At 46.7% G+C, this 27,348-nt stretch overlaps 1 protein-coding gene across 3 annotated transcripts; it reads left to right on the plus strand.

The window, feature by feature from the left end:
* Nucleotides 1-84: 84 nt before the first annotated feature.
* SLC25A44 (solute carrier family 25 member 44) lies at nucleotides 85-27,325 on the plus strand. Of its 3 annotated transcripts, none has more exons than XM_073323596.2 (5): nucleotides 85-563; nucleotides 11,553-11,672; nucleotides 14,179-14,806; nucleotides 20,025-20,152; nucleotides 22,421-27,325. In XM_073323596.2, exons 3-5 carry the CDS (start codon nucleotides 14,185-14,187, stop codon nucleotides 22,610-22,612), a joined length of 942 nt encoding a protein of 313 aa, XP_073179697.1. In that variant the 5' UTR covers nucleotides 85-563; nucleotides 11,553-11,672; nucleotides 14,179-14,184; the 3' UTR covers nucleotides 22,613-27,325. The 3 variants fall into 3 exon arrangements, with proteins under 3 accessions (XP_073179697.1, XP_073179698.1, XP_078706697.1); XM_078850571.1 differs by lacking the exon at nucleotides 85-563 and adding an exon at nucleotides 4,720-4,807; XM_073323597.2 differs by lacking the exon at nucleotides 22,421-27,325 and having other exon boundaries at nucleotides 20,030-20,138.
* The last annotated feature ends 23 nt before the right edge of the window (nucleotides 27,326-27,348 follow it).

Raw genomic sequence — 27,348 nt, forward strand, 5'->3', positions numbered from 1 at the left:
TGCTTTTCTATTCTTATGTAAAGCGCGTGTGGCTAATGAGAGAGAAAGGGCCTGATTCTCCATTGCCCTGTACCTTCCCCGTCATTTACACCAGTACCAAAGGGTGTGAAACACTACCCTTCTGCATTGATGGCCCTTTGCACTGGTGTAAATGACTGGTGCAAAAATATCTGTTTAATAACCAAGGACTGGATTCCATTTCCTTTGATTGTTGGTCTTAAAGGAGCTAAATTTACTTGATGTTTAATACCATAGGGATTACCCCAAACACTATTGAAAGGCAGCTGGCTCTAGGATGAACGCCTTTTAACAGCTCTCAGCAACACTACAGGATGAGAAGCAGCAGAGAAGCTGTTTGTTGAGTCAGAAGGGTTAATATATTAATACTCATGTCTAGTGGCTTGCATAGCTCTGTGATAAAGTGGGCATCATTGTCTCCATTTGACACAGGGAAAATGAGGCACAGAGCAGTAGGAGTGACTTTCCCAAGGCCGTCAGCAGAGCTGGGAGCCAGGACTCGTCATTACCAGCTGCCTACTCTGTTAACTTTTCTCCAGTAGGAGGTAAGCTCCTAAATTCCTTTGAGGAGCTGCAAGATTCCAAAGAACCACAATTTTGTGCACACAGCAACTCATAACTCCTTGCGGGAGCATTGATTCAGCATCTGATCCGAGGTATGAGCACTCCCTTACTGAGTCACCAGCACACCAGTTACATCTACGTCCCCAATGCCGCTCAGTTTGTTAGATGAGATAAGATCACAGTGTTATCGCTGCAAATCAATCTATGGCCTCCATCCCTGTAGCATCTCAGCACTTCACAATTGCTAATGTGTTTATCCTCACGCACACCCTATGAGTCAGGGCAGTGCTATTATCCTCGTTTGTCAGATGGGAAACTGAGGCCCAGAGAAACTAAGGCCCAGATCCTCAAAAGTGTTTAGACACCAAAATACTTTTGAAGCATCTGGGCCTAGGCGATTTGCCCAAGGTCAAACAGCAAGTGCGCAGCGGAGCAGGGAATTGAAGCTAGGTTTCCTAAATCCCAGGCTAGTGTCTTAACCACTAGGCTGTCCTTTCTTTGGGAAAAGCAAAACCAGACCTGGTTGTTATGGATTAATCTTCAAAGGCGTGTGGCTCCTGCTGACTTCAAGTGCAGCTGTTTGCTCAGCACTCATGCAAAGCAGGGCTTTATCAGCCAAACTCATCTGCCCCACCTGTACACCCATCTCACTTCAATAAAGAAGGAAGGCAAGAAATGGGTCATGAACCAGAGGGACCTAATGGCAACTTTCTCTCGGACAATGTGAAAAGACAAGTATGGGCTGACAGCTGTGAACTGCCAGGGATCAACAAAAGGAGTGATTTGAAACGGTGATCTCGGAAGAGCTAGCATGCTCACAGGTCTGAAAGAAGCATGCTCCTTACACTGTAATTACAGTTTTCCTGTGGTCCTCTAGGAGGGATTAAAAGCTTCTGGCCCTTTCTTTGAATTACACAAATTTTCTGTCCCTTTAAGTGCCTCTTTCCTATTAAGAAGGACTGTTTTAAGGATTGTTACTTGACTCTATCCCTTTAAAGAGTCATTATTTGGTTTGGTTCATTAAGAGTCATTAATTGTCTCTTTGTTCGCAATGTTCTAGCCATGTTGGTCCCAGAAAATTAGAAAGACAGGGTGGGAGTTGTAATAGTTTTTATTGGACCAGCTTCTGCTGGTGAAACAGACAGGCGTCCCAGCTACACAGAGTACGCCTGGGGGCATTCTGCGCTGAAAAATGATAAATTCTGCACACAGTATTTTAAAATTCTGCAAAATTGATGCAAATTTTATTTACCAAAATAGCACTACATAATCATGCCAGTTTCAATTATTTTACATCTGAAGAAGTGTTTTTTTTACCCACAAAAGCTTATGGCCAAATAAATCTGTTAGTCTTTAAGGTACCACCGGACTTCTAATTATTTTGGTAATTTATTTCAAAATATCTGTCAGCAAGTATGTCTGTAACAATCAGACACACACAAAAATTCCCCCAGAAGTAGAGTTAAAGAAACCCCTATGACAACCTAGTTCCTGTTTCTCTGCCTCCTCCCCACCACCCCCAGAGCCCAGCTCAGGGGCCAGAGACCCACAACCTCTCCCCCGCCCTGAGCCGACCTGCGGGGCCCCCCCAGGCAAAACACCCTAACCCCCTCCTCTCCAGAGCCCAACCACAGGGCCCCCCAGCCCAGATAACTGCACCCCATCCACCTCCCAGAGCCCAGCTGCAGGCCCCACCTTGCCCAGACACACCTGCCCCCCCAGCCCAGGGATCCAGAGGGAGAAATAACCTGATGCTCTGTCCCAGGCTTGCAAAGAGTTTCCTGCACGCCACCCTCTCCTTCCCTCAGGGCATGCTGGGAATTCCAGCTGCCAGGAACCATTAGCTCCCTCTCCCTCCCCCCCAGCAGTGCCTTCTATGTGCAAGCTGGGCTCTGCCGAGTCCAGTGGCCCCTAGTGGCGGCTAGCAGCATTGCAGCCCATTTCTGTGGGGGAAGGAAATTCTACACACACAATGTTAATTTCTGCAAAATTCTGCATTGCGCAGTGGTGCAGAATTCCCCCAGGAGTAACAGAGCTCTTCTTCAGGTCTGGGAAAGGTATTCAGGAGTGTCATAGCTAAACACAAGGTGGAACTTGTTTAGCATAAGGAGTTAACACATATTCTAAGGGACCCTGCAAGGCGAAGTGGCTCATTGACACCCCTGCAGTTAGAGGATAAAAAGGGGGTTTACAGATTGGCTTGATGTCTTATTCCGACAATTGTTATTAAGACCACAATCGTTAATTCCTAGCCAAGTTGTGAATTTAAGCTCCCAGGTTTGTCTTTTGAAGGTGTTGTGCAGGCTTCCTTTGCAGCTGAGGACTGAGAGGTCTGATATGAAGTGAACATTTTGTGAAAAGTGTTCACCTCTGGGTGATATGGTGTTTTTGTCCTTTATCATTTTTCTGTGTGAGTTCATTTGAGAGTGTAGTGATTGTCTAGTTTCACCGACACACTTGTTGTTGGGGCTGTTAATGCACTGGATGAGTACAGCACATGTTGTGATCGGCAGGTAGGTGTAGGACCCCTGGATCTTGAAAGGTGTGTTCTGGGCATTATAAATCTTTGCAGCCGTGGCGATACATCTGGAGGTTTTGCATGTTGTTACAGCAGGGTCTGGTACTGCCAACTTTCATTTTTCTGGGTGGGTGCTCCACCCTCACTCTGCCCCAAGGCCCCGCCCCCATTCCGCCCCTTGCCCCAAGGCCCCACCCTTGTTCTGCCTCTTCCCTCCCCCTCTCCGAGCCACTCCGCCTCTTCTTGCTCCCTCTCCACCCCCTCCTCTCAGCGCCTCCTGCCCACGTGAACAGCTGATTGGCAGGTGGCCGCTGAGCGGACACTATTCTTTTCCCTGGTTGCTCCAGCACCCATGGAGTCGGCACCTATGCCAGTGACCACCCCAAACCCACCAAAAAAAATATTATCTACTGCTGGGCCCTCCCCTACCATAGAATAGGCTCCCAGGAGAAAGGCCAGGGTACGCACCTCAACACGCTTAACATCACCTTCGCCAACCAAGGACATTCCACAAGAGAAGTCGATCACACCATGAAACGGGCTGGCCACTGGGCCGGTATTAAACCGGACCGCTTTGCTTTTCAAGGGTTTGTCCCCCATCCGGTACACAAGCAAAACCAGGCATGGTTTTGTCCGGTATTGGGGGGAGAGGGGGGTGAGATGATGTTTTTAAGAGCATGCCACTCTGCCCCTGCCAGCATGACCTCATACGCAATGTAACACTGACGGAAGTGAAAAATGGCACACGCGCACACCCGGGCGGCAACGTTCCCTCTAATTTTTGACAGGCCCTGGCCACAAAAAATTTCTTCTGTGCAAATGTTTGTGTGCGTGGGGTTTCGCCGTGTGCATGGGGTTCAGGATCTGTGTGCACGCCCACATGCGCACAGCTTAGAGGGAACAGTGCCCTGCGGTGTGATCTTGCAGGCACCATGCACCCCAGGCTGCACCCGCGGGGGTGGGGAAGTGAGCTCTTAAAAATGCCCCCCTCCCCCGCAGCACGCTCTTAAAAAGGGCATCCCTTGTCAGCATGACGTTGCAGACATGTGCCCCAGGTCACGCTGGCCAGGGTGGGGTCACGGCAGCAGGAGCCGACCCACGCCATTTGCAGAACATCCGGGAATGTGTGGGCGACCCCCACCCCCAAACACCTCGAGAGAACCTGTTTCGATGCCAGTTACATACTCCATGGGGAACCACACCCTGAAAAGTTCCTGGCTGACCCCCCTTTTCTAATCTTCGAAGAGCCCCCCGCAACCTGGCCAAGCCCCCCAGATCAGGACCCACCAACTCAAAACCCACCACACCCTCCCCCTCTCTGCCCTGCAGCCCACGTGCAGCACTCGTGGCTGCTGCAAGCCTCAGAACCCAACCTGGCGGGGGGGGGGGGGGGAAAGCTGTGAGCGCGCATGCTCATTGCACGACTAAGCCTTGCGGGCGGCCATGTTTGACTGGGGCAGAGGAGGGCGGACGCCATCTTTGTTAAGGCCAAGAATCACGCGAGGGAACTGGGCCGGGCGAGGCTTCTGCCCGCACCTAAGATGGCGGGGCAGGCCGGGCTGGTCATTGGCCGAGCGGACGGCTACGCGAGCCGCGCCTCCCTCCGCTGACTTCCGGCCGGGGGGTGGGGCGGGTGCCGGCTGCTGCTGGCCCAGGTCTCGGGGGCGCCATGGGGGCGGAGCAGGGGCCTGGGGGCGCCCGCCCGAGGTGAGTGAGAGGCGGCCGCGCAGGGGGCGGGGCTTAGCTGGGGGGGTCCCAAGGGGGCTCTGCGACAGCGCTCACCTGGGGTGGGGGTGGCAGCTGGGGGCCCCAGGGGGAGGCAATTGGGGGGCTCGGGAGACAGTTGAGGGGCCAGGCAGGGGCAATGTGGGTTTTGGGACAGGGCCCACCTTGGGGGGCAGTTGGGGGCAAGGTGAGAGAGTTGAGGAGCTGGGGGGGGGGCAGTGGGAGGCTCTGGGACAGGGCCCACCTGGGGGGGCAGGGTGGGACAGGGGAGGGGCAGTTGTGGGGGCAGGGCAGGGACAGTTGGGATAACTGAGGGCCTGGAGAGGCAGTTGGGGGCAGGGTGGGACAGTTGAGGAGCTGGGGGGGGGCAGTGGAAGGCTCTGGGATAGGGCCCACCGGGGGGGGCAGGGTGGGACAGGGGAGGGGCAGTTGTGGGGGCAGGGGAGGGGCAGTTGGGATAATTGAGGGCCTGGAGAGGCAGTTGGGGCAAGGTGAGAGAGTTGAGGAGCTGGGGGGGGGCAGTGGGAGGCTCTGGGACAGTCCCCACCTGGGGGGGGCAGGGTGGGACAGGGGAGGGGCAGTTGGGGGGGGCAGGGGAGGGACAGTTGGGATAATTGAGATCCTGGAGAGGCAGTTGGGGCAAGGTGAGAGAGTTGAGGAGCTGGGGGGGGCAGTGGGAGGCTCTGGGACAGGGCCCACCTGGGGGGGCAGGGTAGGACAGGGGAGGGGCAGTTGGGATAATTGAGGGCCTGGAGAGGCAGTTGGGGCAAGGTGAGAGAGTTGAGGAGCTGGGGGGGGCAGTGGGAGGCTCTGGGACAGGGCCCACCTGGGGGGGCAGGGTAGGACAGGGGAGGGGCAGTTGGGATAATTGAGATCCTGGAGAGGCAGTTGGGGGCAGGGTGGGACAGTTGAGGAGCTGGAGGGGCGGGCAGTGGGAGGCTCTGGGACAGTCCCCACCTTGGGGGGGACAGTTGGGTGGGAACAGAGGCTGGGCAGGGGCAGTTGGGGGATGTTGAGCTGAGGGAGGGTCCAGGGAAAAGGGCATTTGAGGAGATGCGTCTGGGGAAAATATCGGGGGCATTTTGAAGGAAGGATGGAGTGGGGCCTTGTGGGAGGGCAACTAGTGAGAATGCTGGAGGGGAACAGGCCGGGGACACCTTGAAGGGAGGATGGGGCAGGACACAACTTGGGGGAGGTCATGGGGAGAGGGAGAGATGGGGTGGCAAGGCCTGGGGTAGGGGGTCTGGGGTGAGCTTGGGGAGCTAGGGAGGGGCAGCTGGGGATAAAGCTGCAGGCCAGGCAGTGATGTGAAATGATGGTGGAGTCAAAAAGGGGTGCTGTTTCAGAAGCTGGGACTAGAAGGATCCTGTTCTCCACTCAAGTCCCTTCTGCCAAAACTTTCAAATGTCTACTGACTTCTGCATATGTCTGTTTTTGGGTGCCCCAAATTAAATACCTATAGCCTTGTGTTCAATAAAAATTGTGCAGCACCTGCCCCTCCACTGCAAGGAGTAGCCCTTACCAGTGACCCTCAGCTGATCTGCACACTCCATAAAACAAGGGAGAGTTCACCATCTGTACAGTAGATCAGAAGAGCAGCTTTGGATCTTTCCAGAAAGCCAGTAGGTCACCCCAGTCAGCTCTCAATTTGAGTTGTGGGTGCTTGCCTCTTCTGAAAACCAGCCATGGATTGTCCACATTTGGGTGCCCAAAAATTGAGGCAACTGAAATCAGTGTATGTGTTTGAAAGTATTGGCCTTAACCTCTCCATGACTCAGTTTCACTCTATGTAAAATGAGCATGATGCATAGAGGCACTGTGAGGCCTTATGTTTGTAAAAGATGTATTTTTTTATCCTAGGATAAAAATGGTATAAAAGTGTGAAGTATTTATTAAAAATTAGTTATGCTGAGCCACCTAACCAGCCCAGGTTCCCTCTGGCCTAGTACAGAGACAAGAATTAAAACTAGGAGATCCTCAGTGGCCTGGCTTTCAGGAATGTTTGACCTCCTGTGTTTAGAGAGAGTCCAGAGGCAACATAGATCTTGGGATGGCAGTTTCTCAGCCTACTTCTGGATGACTCCCAGGACTTCAGGCCAAGGCATTAGTATGCTGACTGGGAGATATTCTGGTTTGGAGCAAACAAAGGCTCTGTCTTCATTGGTCAAAGAATCACGTTTAAATACAGGTTTCAGAGTAGCAGCTGTGTTAGTCTGTATTCGCAAAAAAAAAAGGAGTACTTGTGGCACCTTAGAGACTAACCAGTTTATTTGAGCATAAGCTTTCGTGAGCTACAGCTCACATAATCGGATGCATAAAGTGGCTTTATGCATCTGATGAAGTGAGCTGTAGCTCACGAAAGCTTATGCTCAAATAAATTGGTTCGTCTCTAAGGTGCCACAAGTACTCCTTTTCTTTTTGTTTAAATACAGTTACAGCAAAAAGTTTATAACACAGATCAGTCGGCCTGTGTTAAAGGGGTACAAATTGTGTTTGTTTGAGACTAGGTTGGGCTCTAGTTCCAATCATTGCTTGGCCTCCTTTGACACAGGCTACATTCCTAGTGATGCCAGGCACTCCTCTCCCCCACTCATCTCCTTTAGAGATTAATCCATTGCCATAGCCCTGCTTCCATCACTGGCAAACGATGGGATTAAAGCAACGTTGTCTGTTAGATTTAGATTTCAAATGAAGGTGGTTATTAACAAGACATAGAGGAAAGTACAGTCTCTCCCCCAAGGAGCTGACGGTCTCAGTAATAAAATCAACACAGTATAGAACCTAAAACCAATGCAAACGTTTCTTTGGACTTGTAAAACTCCTGTGGGTGGAGGGAAGGCATTACAAGCCAAGCATTGCAGCTCTTGCAACAGCTTGAGAGCCAAACAAATGAAACTAACTAGATCCAAAAGTGAAAGTGACCAGTGTGTCATTGTTCACAATGAGCATGCTCTGAGAAGTAAACTAGACCTCACCTAGTTCCATGGATTTAATAATCAATGGTGATACTAATAACACAGGTAAAGTCAATATGATTTTTGACCTCGCTGTGTTACTTCTAAACCTGTCATTGAGCAGCGGAGCAGACTGGGTTGAAGGCCTGGACTATCCGTGAAAGTTCCACCAGTGTAACTGTGTTGGTTAAGGGGTGTGATTTTTATGCTGAAATAGTTCTACTGGTATAAGCCTAGTGTGGGCATAGTTATTCTGGTACAAAGGTGCCTTATAGTGATTTAGCTTATTCCCCGTCTTGTATGGGAATAGCTATACCAGTTTAATCACTTTTATATTGATTATATATACATATATCCAGACACTACAGAGGGTTTTACTGCTTTAGCTATACTGATGTAGTTACAGTGGTACAACTTGTATGTGTAGACAAGCCTTTAGCTTTCTTATATTCCATTTGTCTCTTTCAGTTGGCGGTAGCAGTGAGTCATGGTTTTATTTTTGTACCAGGTAAAATAGGATACCTTTTTTTTTTTTTTTTCCATTCAGATTGTTGTTTTGCAAATACCATGTGGTATTTTCAACCTCACCCTCCAGTCTGAGCATCATTAGAAGTTGTGATGAAGCCTATAACAGTGTTTGCTGAAGTTCTTTAAACATTTTGTTGGCTGATAGTAAGCAAACATTTTTTTTAAAATGTAAAGGACTTTTGAAGGGATTTCGTCACCTTGAAATCCTCTATTTCCTTCCAAGGGAATAAGCAAATATGTAAATTGTTTTATCATGCAAATTTCTCTCATAGTCTTGGTTATTTGACTGTTATTGATAGAACCTGAAATTTGGGGCCTTATTCTTATTTACACTAAGGCTTCTTTTTATCACTGTAAAATGGCTTTAAAGTAGGCATGAATTAGTTAAACCTTACAGCTCCCTTTCACTGCCAGAGCTGTGTAAAGAGGCCTTAGTGTACCTGAGAATCAAGCCCTTCACAATAACTTAACACTGTCAATTACTCCAATATTCCATCTGACTGTTTTGGTTTCCTAGTAGGTTGCAAACATAGGGTCCCTGCAGTCAGTGGCATTATCACAGCTGTCTTGATCTGTATGATTAGGGGTTGTCTACACAGGGAAATTGACCAGAATAGCTATTGCTTTCAAAGTGGATTAAACAAAACTAGGAAAAGGCACTCTTCTATAATAAGTGTGTCCACACAGGGAGCTGTTGCTCTTTAAATTCTACCTTCATCTGAAATAACTTTCAAGTGTAGACAAGCCCTTTGAAGCAAGTTGTACAAGTTGTGTCTAAAGCTGAATGGCTCTGACCTTTGTATTACATAGCCAGCATGTTCTCTGACCGATATGACTGTTCTACACTGAACCCAGGGAGGAGTCTTTGATCTGGAATGGGAAATGTTCGGTTTAACAATAATCTGGTTCCGGTTGGATATTATAACTTTATTTTGGCTTTTTTTTTTCGTAATGGTTAGTGACAAACACTGTCTGGTGGGAGTTCCCAGATTTAGATCTGTGAAGTCTATGGTGGGTTGGGGCAAACTTTGCCAGAGGAGGAAACTATACTGTATGCTTGGTCAATACTGGCAAAATTGGCCTTCTGTTGGCCCAGCCTGAGTGGTTAGAGCACAGGCATTAGAGGCAGATGTGGGGAGTTGTTCACGAAGCAGCGACTTTGTTCCTTACTCTGCCACTGATTAAGTATGGGACCTTGGAGCAAATCCCCTCACCTATGTACTTTTGATTCCATGTCTGTATAATGGAGCTAACGCTACTTGTCTATACCTGGGTGTGTGAAGAATCCTGTCTGAGATCCTGAGATGATAGGTTCGGTGCTATAGAAATCCAGGCGATTACTCTCATGGGTTATTTTCCCCTGTAGAATTTATGAATGTATCCAAACACACTTTTCATGGGTCAGGCCTACCACCAGCCACCTCTTCAGCGTGAAAGAGGAGCATCCTCAACTTCAGAGAGCTCTCTTGCAAGCCGCTGCTATATGGCTAACCTTAGTATGATGCTTTAGAGCCTGTAGATAGAAGGGTGTGGGGGATACCATAGCAGAGGTAAAAAGAAAAGGAGTACTAGTGGCACCTTAGAGACTAACCAATTTATTTGAGTGGAAAATACTGAATGCATCCGATGAAGTGAGCTGTAGCTCACGAAAGTTTATGCTCAAATAAATTGGCTAGTCTCTAAGGTGCCACAAGTCCTCCTTTTCTTTTTGCAAATACAGACTAACACGGCTGCTACTGTGAAACATAGCAGAGGTAATGTCACGTGAGGGGTGAGTTGCCATGGCTCTCTGTATCAAGTCTCTCACTTATACGCATTTTCGGGAGCGCTTGTCACTGAGGGCTGCTGCCTGGGCATTGTACCTTTCCACCTCTTCAGCACTGATGTGAAGGGGGTTGTTTTCAGTTTACAGGAACTGCATGAGAATCAAATACCGTCTGTTTCTGCTGATAGTCGGAAACTGAATAAGGGAACCAGCAGGAAGCTCCACTTGCTGCCTTCCATGGCTTTACTTGAGATAGTAAACAGACCTTCTAGTGAGAAATATGGGGGACCTATTGGCCGCTCTTCTGATCTCTTATACAGATCGTGAGTTTTCCTTTGGTTTATGGAAAGCCCAGATCAGTTCAGTGTCACTGGCGTGGAGGGGTGGGCACTGTATCATCCCTGTTCCTAGCATCTCCACAGGAAATGGAAGCCTATAGCCTGTGTTTCTGAATGATCCCAAAGTGCATAAAGGCTCGAATCCTTTCCTATAATAAATTCCCCGCTTGCGCTCACGCCCAGTACTGCCTCAGGTATGGGAGGGCAAAGAGTTTATTGTCTGGGGAGGCTGCTGACAGTGGAGTGGTTCCCAACCACCAAGACTTGTGCTCTAGCATTCCCCTCTTAGCTCAGCAAAGTGCCTCTGGGCTTTGTCCTGGGGCATCCCTGCTGCCTTCCTCCTATTCCTTCGTGGGTGCCCTGACTCTCCAAGGAGCTAGGCCTGCTCCAAACAATCAGCTCAAGCTTCGCAGCAGGTGAGCGCGCAACAGTTCAATGGGAGTTGGGACGAACAGCTCAGAATCTTATCCCAGAGAAACACATCCCCACAAAGGTTGGCACTCGTTGGCTTATGGCATGGCGGGCAATTCAGCAGAGATCAGATGGTGGGTTGTTAGGCGAGGAGAGACCTGTGTTAAATAGGGTCGGCTGAGTTGAAGGGGGAAACTGAATTGTGAGTAACCTCTTACTGTGTCCTGCTGCTGGAGATCACGGTGTTCTGTGGCATGAATGTCCATATGGCCCCAAGGAGTCATTGTGTTTTACTGAAACTCCGCTCTGATCCCTGACTCTGCGAGTGCAGCTGTAGCTGGAGGCATAACGGGTATTTCAGGATTATTGCACCAGAGAAGATTATCTAGTAAAGAAAGTGATTATGGCTAAAATGAGCAAAGTTCATCAAAGTACAACCTGCATCTCCTTGGCTGTGGTGGGCTCCCTGAACCATGATCTTTGCTAACTTTCTTTTCAGGCTCTTTGTCTTCACCTTAGAGACACTACATAATTCTGTGCTTGTTTACATCTGTGCTCTCACTTCCTCCTTCCTTTAATCCTTATTCTTAACTTTACCCCTTGACTTGCATTTCCAATCAGTGAGGGGGAGGGAAAAATGAGAGGAGCATGGAAAAACACATCTGTGATTCATGCGATGAATCTAAGATCTTGTTCAGAGATTTCAAAACATATCACCCTTTACTTTGTAGACAGCCTAGGACCTGAAGGGTGGGATCCTGAAGGCCATCAGCACCAGTGAACTCAGAATGACAGGGAAGAAGGTGCGCTGGTTGCCAAAAAATTTTCCTGCTCCGCATGCTCAATAAGAGGTAATATTTAATTCTTCATCCATAGATCTCAAAGCATCTCACAAAGGTCAGTAAGCATTATTTTACAGAGGGGGAAACTGAGGCACAGAGGGGTGTGGTGACATACTTAAGATTTCAGTATGTCATAGCAGAGCTGGAATAGAATCTGGGTTTCCTCCCAGCTGGTGCCCTATCAGTTGGATCATGGCCATGCCACTCCAAAGGAAACTAAAGTCAAGATAGCATGAAGTGAGGGGTTCTCACTATGAGTAGGTTCTCCCTCATTCTGGAGAGCAGTGTGGATTTTAATCATAATTTAAATCAACAACTAGGAAACGTTGGGGGAGGGATAGCTCAGTGGTTTGAGCATTGGCCTGCTTAACCCAGGGTTGTGAGTTCAATCCTTGAGGGGGCCATTTAGGGGTCTGGGGCAAAAATTGGGGATTGGTCCTGCTTCAAGCAGGGGGTTGGACTAGGTGACCTCCTGTGGTCGCTTCCAACCCTAACCTTCTATGATCCTAACTTAAGTCATGTTTTCCATTTATATTTTCCTAAATAAAGATTGATTCTCATTGGTTGGTAATCATTAAAACATATTGATTTGCAGTTAAACATGGCCTTTGCACTTTATGTGGTGCTGCTTTTTGCTAATCAGAAGGATACACCATATCTATGCACAATTATTTAAGCAGTTCTATAGCTTAACGTACCCTTGTTGAAATTCTTAATTTTTACATTTTTATTACATTAGAAAATGGTGAATGATGCATTTCTTGCTAGATTAATTTTTTTACTTACGATATGAGTCAAGCTCTTTTTGGAAATTCAGCATTTAAACTTTTTATTAAATCAAGCTACCCTAAATGCACTGGATACATAAGGAAAAAAAGTTTATAAAAAATGTATTGCCTTTGAAATTAACTGAGGCCTTGTTTACGCTACAGGGTTCGGTCAACGGAGGGCGGCTTCCGTTGATCTAACTCTGTATAACGTCTAGGATGCTACAATGTTGGTCCTGCTGTTGTAAGTTGCCCGCTACACCAACCTAATAACTCCACCTCCGTGAGAGGCGTAATGCTTAGGTCGAGGTAGTTAGGTTGATGCAGTGTGTGTGTAGACACCGCGTTGCTTGCCCAGCTCAGGCTGTCAAAGACAGCAACAGGTGATATAAGCGCAGGGCTGACATGCCAGAGTCTCTCCGCCCCACGTGGGGCTGGCAGGTGCAGTGGCTGGTCCCCGAGCTGTCAGTGCCCCATGCTGTCAGTTAAATCAGTGGAAGCGCTCCTGGTGAGGATGTGCACCACCAACAGAGGGGGCATAGTGTGGACATCAAAGACCGCAGTCATTTCTGCGGTGGCTGTGCACCACCCTAATTTAGGTCAACTTTAATTTTGTAGTGTAGACTTGCCCTGATTTATTAAACAAAGAAAGTATTAGCTGTAGTTAATGGATTGAACTGATAATTTCTGGTCACTGTCCTTCAAGGTTTTAGTACTAGTAGATTTTGCCCTCTAACACCTAGTTTTTATTCATAGATTGGAAGAGGAGACTCATGGTTGGTTTCTTAACTTTGAGCTAGTCCCTGAACTGAACTAGTTGAATAAACTGAAGTGAAGACAATACTTGCTCTGTATCTTCTGAATATATCAAAAACTGGTTTGGCACTTCATACACTGGTTCCAGGTGCTTAGCCATGGAACTTGCACCAGTTCAGTGGCTTGATTTTCTTTAAAACTTGTCAGCAAATCTGTACTACTTAATATTTTTTATATTTAGGTGTTATTTTAATAGATTATAATGAATTTTAGGTCTCACTATCATTATTTCAAATTTAATTTTAAATAGGTTTATTTTTTAAAAACCTGTATTTAATTTAAATTAAAAAAAATGTTTTAAATACATTTTTATCCACCCTACTGGAGACCTAGCATGATGTGGGCAGCTGATCCACTTTCTGCTGGTAGTGTGTTAGAATGATTAATCTCAGAAAATGGGGGAAATCAATTCGGTACCTCTTAACTTGGTTCAGGGATAACTGCTGGTAGACTCAGCAACACCACTGTGGGGCCTCATGGCAAATCCTGTTGAGTAACCACCTCAGCCTAGACATGTCTATGCTCAAGAGGCTTGAATAAACCAGGTGTGTCCTCATGTACAAAGTCCCTATAGCCACTTTCTGGTTGTGTGTTCATCTGTTAATGGCAAAATTTCTCCTTCTCATTGACTGCTAGCCAACTGTGGGATCCTCAGATTTACCCATCACTACCCCCCAGGCAATCAGAGCTTGGGTGCTGGGTGCCCAAGAGGCTAGGCCACTTGTTTCACTCAGGCCCCACAAACATCATTATTTATAATAATGGCTGGTTCTTAAGTGGACTTAGTCCAGCCCTTGGCTAGCTGGAAGGTCACTGCAGGGCTGAGCCCAACGGAGAAAGGAGGCTTAATCCAAAAAGTCCCTTACTCCCCTCCATCTTCCAAAGGATTAGACTATCTGATGATCACTAATTTTAATTCCCCTGCATTCCAGGGAATTATGGAGGACAAACGCAACATCCCAATCATCGAGTGGGAGCATCTGGACAAGAAGAAGTTCTATGTGTTTGGTGTCTGCATGACCATGATGATCCGGGTGAGCGTTTACCCCTTCACGCTCATCCGAACACGGCTGCAGGTCCAGAAGGGCAAGAGCCTCTACAACGGGACCTTTGATGCCTTTGTGAAGATATTGCGGGCGGAAGGGGCAGCTGGGCTGTACCGGGGCTTCTTGGTCAACACCTTCACCCTAATTTCAGGCCAGTGCTACGTGACCACCTACGAGCTCACCCGCAAGTACGTATCCAAGTACAACAACAGCAACGTGGTCAAGTCGCTGGTGGCCGGCGGCTCAGCCTCTCTGGTGGCACAGAGCATCACGGTACCCATAGATGTCGTTTCCCAGCACCTCATGATGCAGCGTGAGGGTGAGAGCATGGGCAGGTTCAAAGTGCGGTACCAAGACTGCAAACGTAATATGATCTTCGGCCAGACCAAGGACATCCTTGTACAGATCTTTAACGCCGACGGACTGAGAGGCTTCTACAGGGGCTACGTGGCCTCTCTGCTCACCTATATTCCCAACAGTGCCGTATGGTGGCCTTTCTACCACTTCTATGCAGGTAGGTGGAACACGGAGGCTTCCACAATGACTTGGCATGGGCAGCTACTGGGCACTTTGGGGTCTGAGTGCTTAAATGTGAATGCTCCCTGATTTTCAGTAATCCCTTTTTTTTCGACATTACTCCTTGGGGCATTCTGCCCCAAAACGTTAAATTCTGCACACAGTATTTTAAAATTCTGCAAAATTCCGCAAATTTTATTTGTCAAAATAACACCATATAATCACATCAGTTTCCATTATTTTGGTAATTTATTTCAAAATACCGGTCTGCAAGTATGTCTGTAACAGAGCAGACAGACATACAAAAATTCCCCCAGGAATAGAGTTAAAGAAACCCCTATGACAACCCAGTTCCTGTTTCTCTGTCCCCTTACTCTCCCCTCACTCCCTGCCACCCCCCCCACCGAGCCCAGCCAGGGGGCCAGACAACCACAACCTCTCCCTAGCTGTGGGGTCCCCCATACCAATACACCTGAACCCCCTCCCCCACATAACCCAGCCATGGGATGCCCCTAGCCCAGATACCTGCACTCACTCCCCCTCCACAGCTCAGCCACAGGACCCCTGAGCCCAGCTACAGGACCCCCCCCCCCCCAATTGCACAGATACCTACACTCCCAGAGCCCAGCCACAGGGCCCTCTCTTGCCCAGATACCGCCCCCCTCCAGAGCTCAACCATGGCCCCCTCCCAGCCCAGTCACCTGCTCCTCTCTTCCCCCAGAGCCCAGGGACCGAGAAGGAAAGCCTGATGCTTGGTCCCAGGCTTGCATAGAGTTTTCTGCGCGCTGCCCTCTCCGTTCTTCAGGGCATGCTGGGAACTGCAGCTGCCAGGAACCCTCTAGCTCCCTCTCCCTCTCCCCAGCAGTGTCTTCTCTCTGTGAGCTGGGGTCTGCTGGGCCCAGTGCTGGCTATCAGGACTGCAGCCCATTTCTGTGGGGGAAAGGAAATTCTGCGAGCACAACATTAAGTTCTGCAAAATTCTGCATTGCGCAGTGGTGCAGAATTCCCCCCGGAGTATTACATGTAATTATGAAATTACTAATTCAGGACTCAATCTACTAATTTTGCAAGGTAATTTTGTAAGCATGCACACACATTAAAAAAGTGCATCTCTCTCACTGCTACTGAGGTCCGACGAACACAGGAAATAGTGTCGCGGCTGCTGGCGTTATTCTCCACCGCCCCACGGCACCTGTGCACTGCACAGTGAGACTCTGAAAGGAGGCAAGCTGCAGCAATTGTTTGAGGTGATGGATTCACCACCTAACCCACAGCATGCGTTGCAGTCTAACTGCCCAGAATGGACCCTGCTGGCCTATATTAATGTGCACTCAATAGATAGTGCGCACCAGCAGGGTCTGCACGGGGCGGTTAGAGCACAACATGTAGCCGGTGGCTTGTGCGGGGAATCCAACACCCCGAGCCCTACAATGCCCTATCAGACCCTCCCTACACGGCCTTCTGGGGAGGAGAAGTCGGAGGGGCAGGAGGAGGCAGTGGCAGCGGAGGAGAGGGAACGCAACAAAGAAGGGAGAAGAGAAGGATCATCCTGGGATAGATGTCTTGGCCACGGTAATTAAGGGCCCTAGGCAGCATAGGAGGGCAGCTTTCCTAGGGTCAGTCCACCCCTTCTTCTTGTTTGGGGATTGTTTTTACATAAATATTCCTAAACGTCTCAGAGCAAGGCTGTTATCTCTGTAAATGAGATCAGAGTCCCAGCCACAGTGATTCGCACTCATGCACTTGAACTGACTAGGGGCTGGAAAGGCGTTTTCCCCACAAGGCACAAAGGCAGAGAGTGGGTCAGGGGGGTATGACTGTCCCCTGGAGCATTGAGCAGCCATCATCTCTTGGATCAGGTGGCTTGTATCCCATTTGATCACATTCTTTAATCAGTGGAGAGCGAAGCATTGATAGACCTCAGCTCTGGCAAGAGAATGGCATGGTCTAACCCAGTGGTTCTCAACCACTGGTCCAGGTCCCCCTGGGGGGCTGTGAGCAGGTTTCAGGGGGTCCATCAAAATAAACCAGAAAACAGGCCCTGCGTTAGACTTGCTGGGGCCCAGAGTAGAAAGCTGAAGCCCGAGCCCTGCCGCCCAGGGCTGAAGCCAAAGCCTGAGCAACTTACCATCACGGGGCCCTGCTTGCTACCCCATAATACTGACCCTGGCTTTGAATCTACTGCATATGCAGAAAACTTCTTGTTGTGGCACAAGTGGGCCATGGAGTTTGTATAGCGTGTTGCGGGGGCCTTAAAGGAAAAAGGTCGAGAACCGCTGGTCTACACACAGGACTGAGAGCCAGGGATTTGAGTATTAATCCCAGCTCTTATATGCTGTGTGTGGCCTTGGGCAAGTCATGTGGCACATCTGCCAGGACTTCCCCATCAGTTACTTGTGGATCATACTTGCCTCCCACACAAGAGTGTGGAAGAGCTGATGTTCACGTAATGGTTTGAAAATTAAAACTGTTTCATATGTGTGACTTGTACTTTCTCAAGTGTGGAATGTGGGGCCCTTTAGGTTGCAAAAAGACTTCTAGGGTATGAAATCCCTTAGCAGAGCCAGGAAATGGAGCTACAAGCAAGTTCAGCTGTGGTTGTGCATCTAAACAAAGATATGCTTGTGTTCAATAGGTTTTAATCCTCGGGCCAAGCCTACTGTTACATCAGTGGCTCTCAACCTATCCAGACTCCTGACCCCTTTCAGGAGTCTGATTTGTCTTGCGTACCCCCAAGTTTCACCTCACTTAAAAACGACTTACTTACAAAATCAGACCTAAAAATACAAAAGTGTCACAGCTCATTATTACTGACCAATTGCTGACTTTCTCCTTTTTACCATACACTTATAAAATAAATTGATTGGAATATAAATATTGTACTTACTTTTCAATGTGTAGTATATAGAGCAGTATAAAGTCGTATGAAATTTTAGTTTGTACTGACTTCGCTAGTGCTTTTTATGTAGCCTGTAGTAAAACTAGGCAAATATCTAGATGAGTTGATGTACCCCCGGAAGACCTCTGCGTACCCTCAAGAGTACACGTACCCCAGGTTGAGAACCACTGTGTGACATAACAAAGCTTTCAGGAGATCATTGTTCCTGTGCAGAATGCCTCCGGACTCAGCTAATTTGTACAATACAGGTGATACTCGGGCTGTTACCAAACTGTAAAATTTCTAGCCCAGCTGATATCTTTGTCTCCCACTAGCTGTTTGGCGGGTGTGTCATTCCACAAGGGGATTTGTTGGCTGTGATTGCTGTACAGTGCACTTCACTGATTCTCAGGGTTTGCCACCATTAAAAATACAGGCATCCCATGTGTCCAGCTCACTCCTCAGAGTTGGCAGATCCTATTAGCGAGGCAGAGAATTGCCTTGGTACGTGGGTCTTGGACCACTTGCTGGTTACAGTTGGCACGATTGCTTTTAATGCCACAGCTCTTATTTCTCCAGCTCTTGGGACACTGTTGTGGTTTGAGCTTCCCAGTAGCTGCAATCCTTACCTTTGAAATCTGCTCTGCCCTGTTTCATCCAGCTGCTGCTTCAGCACACAAAGCGCAGTGTTGGGTTGTAAAATCTCCACGGTGTATAGGTGCTTTTTTAAAAAGGTGTGGGGCATAAACTATCCACAGTTCAGATAAGCTCCATTCTCTCCTCCCAAAACCTGATAATTTCTACTTGGATATTTATTTTTAAAGAATCATTTAACTTCTGTGATTGGGTCAGCTTTCCCAGAAAGGTGGTGAGATCTCCAGGACCCAGGCTCAGAATGCCTTTCCTCCAGCTCCTGATGCTCTGGATGCTTCTAGTTTATATCTTTGCACAGAACTCTGGTCTTGATCTGTCAATACAGTCATCATGTGACCTGTCCTGAGGCACAAAGTACACCAGTAGAAATGATCCATGGTTTTGGGTTTGCAGCCAAAATAGCCTCTAGAGCTCTCTCCTTGTTTTCTAAGCAGACACAAGTACATCTTAAAATATGAACCTATACAACAAACAGGGAATGGGGAATAACTGGATAGATGGCAATACTGCTGAAAAGGATCTGGGGGTTAGAGTGGATCACAAACTGAGTCAACAGGGTGATGCAGTCGCATAAAGGCTAATACCTTTCTGGGGTATATTAGAAGGCAGGTCATATATCAGACATGGGAGGTAATTGTCCCACTCTACTCAGCACGGTTGAGGCCTCAGCTGGTGTCCTGTGTCCAATTCTGGGCACCGTACTTTAGGAAAGATTTGGACAAATTGGAGAGTCGAGAGGAGAGCAACAAAAATGATAAAAAGATTTAGAAACCCTGACTTATGAGGAAAGGATAAAACCCTGCGTATTTTTAGTCTTGAGAAAAGAAAACTGGGATGGAGGGACCTGTTCAGTCTTCAAAACTGTTAAGGGCTGTTATGAAGAGGGTGGTGATCGATTGTTCTCCATGTCCACTGATGGCAGGGCAAGAAGCAATGGGCTCAATCAGCAGCAAGGGAGATTTAGGTTAAATATTAGGAAAAACTTTCTAACTAGAAGTGCAGTTAAGCTCTGGAATGGACTTTCAAGGGAGGTTGTGGAATCTCCATCATGAGAGGTTTTTAAGAAGAGGTTGGATAAATACCTGTCAGGGATGGTCTAGGTTTACGTGTGCCTGTCTCAGAGCAGGGGACTGGACTTGATGACCTTGCGAGGTCTTTTCCAGCCCTATATTGCTATGATGAACAATCTCTTTCCTGAAGAAACAGCCATTAAATTGCTCTGTGTGTGTGTGTAAGTGTTTAAAAACTACACATGGTGTTACTTAATATACTAACATGTAAAAGCAGAATGAAGAAAGCGATGGCCCCCACAGTGTGGTAAGCTCTTTAGAGAACACATCGCTCTCTGCTTGGAGGGATGTAGCAAGAAGCAGTGTTACAATTCACTAGGTACTACCCTTCTGGAGACTTAAATAGCCTATGGAGGAGTCAGTTTAATACAAATCTTTGCAGACAACATGCAGTGTTTTTATATTAGAGCAAACAACCTAGTCCTAGAAACATAATGAGGCATGTGAGTGGTGCATAGGTATGTAACAAGTTTTCCCATCTGTAAAACACGGATTCTACTCCGTGAAGTTGGTATGGGTGAGTGCTTGGAGTTCTGGCTGGAAGGAGGCACAGAACAGCTGAGTATATACATATATACACGTGTCTGTAACTTTACTCTCCCTCCCGTTCCCAGAACAGCTCTCTCGCCTGACGCCTAAAGACTGTCCACACCTCCTCCTCCAAGCTATATCAGGGCCACTAGCAGCTGCAACGGCTTCCACTCTGACCAACCCCATGGATGTCATCAGGGCTCGCGTGCAGGTAAGAGCTCGTCCTAAAGGTAGCGTGGTCTAGAGGGCAGGACTGGGAGTCACAAAGCACAAGTATTGTCCCAGCTCTGCCACTGATCTGTGCAGCTGTGAGCAAGTCACTTTGTCTCTTTTCTCAGTGGCTTCTAGCATTTATTTCTAGGTGCTCCGATGGATTGTTAAAAACTCTCCGTGGCTGTAAAATGGGGAGATTACCCCTTCGTTTTTCTCCTGATCTAGTGTCATTAAAGGCTTGTCCAGAGTGGGGTCAGAACCTTGCTAGCTAAAGCCATGTTGTGAGACTGTTGTTGGTCACAGGATTCCCGGATTGGTATGAACAGAGAAATGGTCCTGTGTAAATTTCATGTAATCTTGCTATGGACGGACTTCTAGGGGAATCTGTAGCACTGTTCTCACGGGAAAGATCCCTATCCACAATGGTCACGGAATCCATGCTAGTACCCTGGTACAGTTTAAATTCAATTATACCAACCTGCTTCTCCAGTGTATTTTATTTGGTTTATTTCCTGACCTGATGAGCACAAAAATACCCCCCTGATTTCAATCCCTTGCTGCTCCTATGAAACTCTGTTCTTGTTGGTCAAAGCTCATATTATTTTTCCTTTGCACTTCTCCTGATCTCCCATCTCCACGCTCCAGACTGTAACAGCGTCGGCATGTAAAGACAGGTTTCAGAGTAACAGCCGTGTTAGTCTGTATTCGCAAAAAGAAAAGAAGTACTGTGGCACCTTAGAGACTAACCAATTTATTTGAGCATAAGCTTTCGTGAGCTACAGCTCACTTCATCGGATGCATACTGTGGAAAATACAGAAGATGTTTGTTTTTATACACACAAACCATGAAAAAATGGGTGTTTATCACTACAAAAGGTTTTCTCTCCCCCCACCCCACTCTCCTGCTGGTAATAGCTTATGTAAAGTGATCACTCTCCTTACAATGTGTATGATAATCAAGTTGATAATCAATGATTATCAATGATAATCAATGGCCCACCTTGATTATCATACACATTGTAAGGAGAGTGATCACTTTACATAAGCTATTACCAGCAGGAGAGTGGGGTGGGGGGAGAGAAAACCTTTTGTAGTGATAAACACCCATTTTTTCATGGTTTGTGTGTATAAAAACAAACATCTTCTGTATTTTCCACAGTATGCATCCGATGAAGTGAGCTGTAGCTCACGAAAGCTTATGCTCAAATAAATTGGCATGTAAAGAGCGGCTGTGAGGCAGTGAGCAGGAGCCAGCCAGAATAACCTAGAACTTACACCTACATGGCACACTTTCATCCCCAAATGATATACATGTCGCACTGCTGAAAGGCAGCCACCTCTGGAGATGTGGGCAGCACCCAGCAGGAAGTGAAATTCTGTCCCGAGACAAACTCCAGTCTTGTGGGGTCTCTAATGTAAACACATAGGGTGATGGAGAAAACATAAAATAATGCAAGTGCTTAAATTCCACTATGGGCAGGTTGTTGCATCATTGCGTTGTCACAGGGTGGGCCGGTCCTTTAAGGGCATTGGGTTTAGCTGCACATGTGACGAATCAGCTGCCTCGCAAGTGGCTAGATGAAAATTCAAGCAGCTCAGTTAGTTGGGAGAGCTGCAGAGAGGCTCCTACAGGAAACCCTGGGCTAGGGAAAGGACCTGGAAGGCGGCTTGCCAAACTAGCTAGGTGCAAGACATGACTCAGGATCCCACTGTATAGGTAGCAGAAGAAGCCCTCTGAGGTATAGGTGTTAGAAGGGTTCATGTGGCAATACCTGGTTTACCTGTGTGGTGACGAACTGTGTTTGGATAAATGGATTATTTGGAAAAGGGAACGAAATACTGACACTGGTGGGAGCTTCATTGACACGCTGGCCAAGGAGCTAGCCTCTAGCTTACACGGGAGTGGGGAAACTGAGGCAGGGTCCGACCGCAGGTTTGCAAAGTCCCAGTTACAGTCTTCTTTGGGGTTTCTTGCATCTTTCTTTGGAGTAGCTGGTTCTGGCCACTGTCTGAGCAAGGGCACCAGACTAGAGGGACCTTGAGTCTGATCTGGTGCTCTAGTTTCTATGGTTCCCCCTCACATTAAAAACCAGAAGGCAATTCAGTGGTATGCCCCTTGAAGGAGCTCAACGGAGTGCAATATCTTCCAGTCTTATTGCAGAACAACCCCTTATGAAACCACAAATGCAGTTGTTTTATCTGCCACTGCCCGAGCTGCCTCTCTGAGCAATCGCCTCTCCTAACGGTTTCACTCTTGGCTTTGCAGGTGGAAGGCAAGAGTTCCATCATTCTCACTTTCAAGCAGCTAATGGCAGAGGAAGGCCCATGGGGCCTCACTAAAGGCCTCTCCGCCCGCATCATATCCGCCACCCCTTCCACCATTGTCATAGTGGTGGGGTACGAAACGCTGAAGAAGTTGAGCCTCCGCCCAGAGCTTGTGGACTCTAGACATTGGTAGCAAACACTGAGAGAGAGAGCGTCTTATAAACCCTATGGATTGAGACAGTGCTTAAAAGCTCAGCGAAAGAGAGAGAGCTGGGCTACTCCTTGGTCTCCCGCAATTACAGGATTGTATAGTTTCACAGCAGAGGACAGAATCGAGAGCAACTGCAGTCACCTCCTCAGGTCTGTTGCAACACAACATTCTACTGTTATCCGGTTGGAAAAACAAACAAACGTATGGCAAAGCTTTTGACTGACAATTCATTCAAGGACAACCAGGTGTGTGAGTGAAACCCAACAATTTCCTGGTCTCTCTTAAATGAAAGACTATCGGGTTAAGCAAAAAAAAAAAAAAAAAAATTATTCTTGAAATGAATTGTAATCTTTTAATTTTGCCAAATTTCCATATGGGGGGAAATGTACAAACTCTAGCAGGGCCTCCTGGTGGAAAGTCTGCTAATTGCAGGGGTATCGTGGGAGGTGGAAAAATATATAATATATATATGTATATAGTAAAACTTTTCTCAAACATCCTTTTTTTATTTTTAAAAAATGAGGGAAGAGAGTAACAAATACCTGGATCAGTTTTTAAGACCTTGCTTACCACTTTCTGAATAGATCTGTACATAATTTTTGTATATGCTTGGAAACTATTTCACTTCCTTGCACATCTTCCAAGTGTCAGAGCTGGTGTTCTGATGCTCAGGAGAGTTAAATAACATTTGAGCTGTTTGTTTCTGTAGGCTAATGGCAATTATGGCTCTTAATCCAGGTTTTAATCATCTTTTTTTTTTTTTAATTGTGGGGTTTTTTTTATTTCAGGGTTGGGCAGGGAGGGGAGGACATTTATTGAGGGACTGACTGGTTAACTCTATGCCCTTGGCAAATGTGAGTGTAAACATTCTACATCCAGTGGAAATGTCTGCTGCTCCCCACCCTTAATTTCTGTAGGCACAAACAAATCCAGAGTGTGGTGGAAATGCTCAACTGCCCTGTCTTTAGGTGCAAATTGAACTGGATGTGACTAAGGAGTAGAAGCTGAACTTGCTTTAATTGACATAGGATGCAAGAAGGAAAATCGCTTCTGTCTTTCCATCCATACCTGATAGGTGTGCATGTATCAGATACTGAGTAATGGTTTATTACTACAGAATAGATCAAAATCCTGTGTCTGGGGGAGAGGAAGGGGGTTTTCACCAACTTTTGCTGTAGAGAAAAGCTTATTCCAAACTATGGCTTGTCTCTTACCAAACTAAGGCTCCGAATCAAGTTGTGCAGCACGAGCCTGTACTTGGTGGGTCCGATTCTGTTCTTAGTCACATTACCCCAGACTTGCATCCTGTGATCGAGAGCAGAATCTGGCTCTCAGGTCTTGCTTTTCCTAGCTAGTTATAGAGGTTGTGGGGGCTCAGTAAGATCGAGTAGATAACACACTACTTCCAAATAACTGATTCATATAGCTCAGACTGATACTTGGCTGCCTGTTTTCATCCATCTGACTACCTTAATGATGATTTTTTGGTGCCAACCCTGTTGTACTGCAGCTGTCCATCTCTTGTTCAGCTGTCCACCTGTCTTCTAGCCCTCAGTAGAGCATGGGCTTCCCCTGAGCCCCAGATGTGCACAGACTTAAGGAGCTCCTGGTTTACTCTGCAGATAGAGTGAGCACAGTCAGCCCTGGGGCACAGAATAAAGGCTCAAAGTTCAGACTTCCTGTGTGACATTGGGCACTGTGCTGCAGTTCCCCTTATATTACACGGAGAAAATAGTACTCTTCACATGGGATGTTACGAGGATAACCATGAGGTGCTAACACACCATGGTGATGGGTACCATATCAGGAACTAGACAGAGGCAAGAAGGCCAGCTGGTACATCCAGCATCTTACCCTGACTTTGCTCTCCTCTGAGCTATGTGCATGAATGCTCGGTGTATAGAACTCCCTTCTTCAATACACTATAGTCCATAATACGATACAAAACCCTATTCCCTTAAAAAGAAAGATGGGGCAAGAGGAGAATATCAAAATTAAGAATCGAACCCCGTGAACTTGCAGGGGGGAAAATGTGGGTCCTAAACCAGTAAATACGGAGAAAATTTTGTTGAAATTACCTGGGATAATGAGTTTCCCTGTCCCTGGGCATGCTGTAGGAGGAACACACTGCTTTGTGTGTGTGTGATATATAATGTACATATGAAACATCAGTGATATGCAGGTGAGGTGTCAAATATAGCAAAGGGTTATAGTCCTACTGTGGACTTCAATGCTGTAAGTAAACTGAAATTGTATCCCATGATAAATTAGTCCTCTTTCATTTAAAAACAGAAGGTTTTCTTAACTCGGGCAGGTAACTTATGATTTCTAGTGGGTAACGATTTCAAATACTCTGGAGTCATGTTGCTTTTTTTAACTACCATTGTTTTATTAACTGAATTGAGTGACCTGGAATACATCCCCTCATGCAGAGCAGACACTGTGCTATAGCTGCCAGACACTGATCCTGAATGGGTTGAAAAGCACTGACCAAATGGCCAGAATCTCCTCTCTGAAGTCCATACAGGTGGCTGTCACTGAAGTCTGTGGATCTGAGGGCAGAATTTGGCCATATGTAAATGTATCACAGTACAGTTTTTAAAAAATAAAACAGTTGAGTCTTCAAACCGCGCACAGAGGCTGGTAATGCCACTGAGTGCTTCTGCAATTGAAGAGCGCTGCGTTCGTCAAATGACCCATTTCACACTTGAGCCAGTATGACAAACCAACTCAAAGCAGCATAGCCAGCAAACAGCTCTCTGATTTTTTTGATTTTTTTTGTTCTTGTTGAAAGATATTTGTGTTTTGAAATCTGCTCATTCCATAATAGCGGCTTCTGCAGGGAAGGTTATAATCCTGTCTTCTGAGACTTGACGGTTCAATTTGGAATGTTCGCTTGCATAGTATCCATGCCTTGATCTGTAGAAGGAAATGGGACACTGGTTGTATGAGGATTCTTTTTTTAAAAAAAAAACATGAGTATCTGACCATTTTTAACAAGTGAGAGGGTAGGGTTTTTTTGGGGGGGAGGTGTGTGCACTATCTTACTGAGCTTATGTATCTCAGGAGCACTGTCAAATTTAAGAAACCTTAGAGATGCCTTCAATTTGAAACCTCATCAATTTTAAAAGAATTGACAGTAGGCTATGGCTACACTACAAGGCTTTTAGTGACATGGCTATGCCCGAGAGCTGTGCCACTGAAAGGCATGCCATGTAGCTGCTGTTTGTCGGCAGGGGAGAGCTCTCCTGCTGACAAAGTGGTGTTCACACCAGCGCTTTTCATCGGTAAAACTTCTGTCGTTCAGCAAGGTGGGTTTTTTTTAACACACCTGAACGACAGAAGTTTTGCAGACAAAGTGCCAGTGTAGACAAACCCTCGGGTTCTACATTTGCCTGTGAGGTCCCCGTCCCAATTTTTGTGATTTCACAACACATTTCTGTTTTTAAAAAATGTTGCTTTCACAGAGCAACAGGAGAGATTAGCACTAACCGAGAAAGTGATGGTCTTTGAACAGTGAAAATGAATATATGCAAAGTGTCAAATTTAAATATTGTGCAAGGTTAAACATTCTGGGAAACCATAGACTGAGGCGTGTGTAGTACTTGAAACTGCAATCCCTTGTGAAACTGACTAGATAGCAAGTTAAGTGTCCCTTCATACTGATGTGCAGCTCAGCTAGTCTGGATTTAACTTTTACAAGCCGTGCAGTTTTGTCCTGCAGAAGAATGCAGGCAATCTGTTTTCCTTCTGTTTTGCTGCAATAACCTGGCATCTCCAGCCATCTGTTTTGTGCCCAGTTTGGATTATTCCTCTTCCTCACATAGTTCAGATTTAATTGATCACTTTCATTAAACCATCCAGCCTCAGTATATCCAATCAGTTCTTAAGATCTGAATCAGGCAGAGGTTTCCACTGGGGATGTTGCAACAGAATGATAGTATATTGTACTAATCAGCCTGTAGTGGCTAAAACGCGTATCTTTTCTGGCAGATAAAGCATTTCAAACCCTTTGTGGTTATATTCATTTAGATTGTTTTTTCTGCTCAAGGGCATTTATCAGCTGTGGCGTGACTATGTTAATCTCTGCTGTGACAACTTGTGGTAATACAGTATTTCCATTGAATTTTGCTCATCTGTTACCATATTGTCAATTTATTCTTGACATCCCCACCCCCAGCCTTTCTGATGTACTGTTGGTTTTTATGTACAGTAGATGATCATCCTATCAGTAAACTGATGAGTGGGTATAATTGTTTCCTGATGAAATCCATGCATTTGTCTTTATCCCAAGTGCAAACCCCTCTAGATAACGGAGTATTCTGAAGTTTTGCCACTCTCTCAGGCCCAATCTTAATTGTTGTTATATATGGTGGTGTGATCTGAACTTTCCCATACCTACATGCCAGGCTGCAAGAAGAAATCTGGGAATGGAACATTGTAGGGCTTCCATGGTATTAGAGGAACTGTTGTGTGGGAATAAAGTGGTGTCCCAACGCAATACAATCTTCGAATGAGTTTGGAAGCCACGATGTTGGAATCTGACTGCCTACATCTGTCGCAGTGGGAGTACAGAATGATACGACTCAGTGCCTGTTCTAAAATATGATGCTGGGTGAATGTATTGTGTATGTTTAACAGGTTTCACTGTTGCACTGTAATATGTCTTTGTGTAATTAAAGTTTTTATTATTTATTTGATCATCTCATTATGCATCT

This window comes from Lepidochelys kempii, chromosome 24, assembly GCF_965140285.1.
Source record: "Lepidochelys kempii isolate rLepKem1 chromosome 24, rLepKem1.hap1, whole genome shotgun sequence".
In the NCBI taxonomy this organism is placed as follows: domain Eukaryota; kingdom Metazoa; phylum Chordata; order Testudines; family Cheloniidae; genus Lepidochelys; species Lepidochelys kempii.

Bases quoted from the DNA above. Each gene is read 5' to 3' on its own strand.
- SLC25A44 (XM_073323596.2), top strand. From the start codon at position 14,185: ATGGAGGACAAACGCAACATCCCAATCATCGAGTGGGAGCATCTGGAC. The intron at 14,807-20,024 runs GTAGGTGGAACA...TCCCGTTCCCAG, and splicing joins TTTCTACCACTTCTATGCAG to AACAGCTCTCTCGCCTGACG. The intron at 20,153-22,420 runs GTAAGAGCTCGT...TTGGCTTTGCAG, and splicing joins TCATCAGGGCTCGCGTGCAG to GTGGAAGGCAAGAGTTCCAT.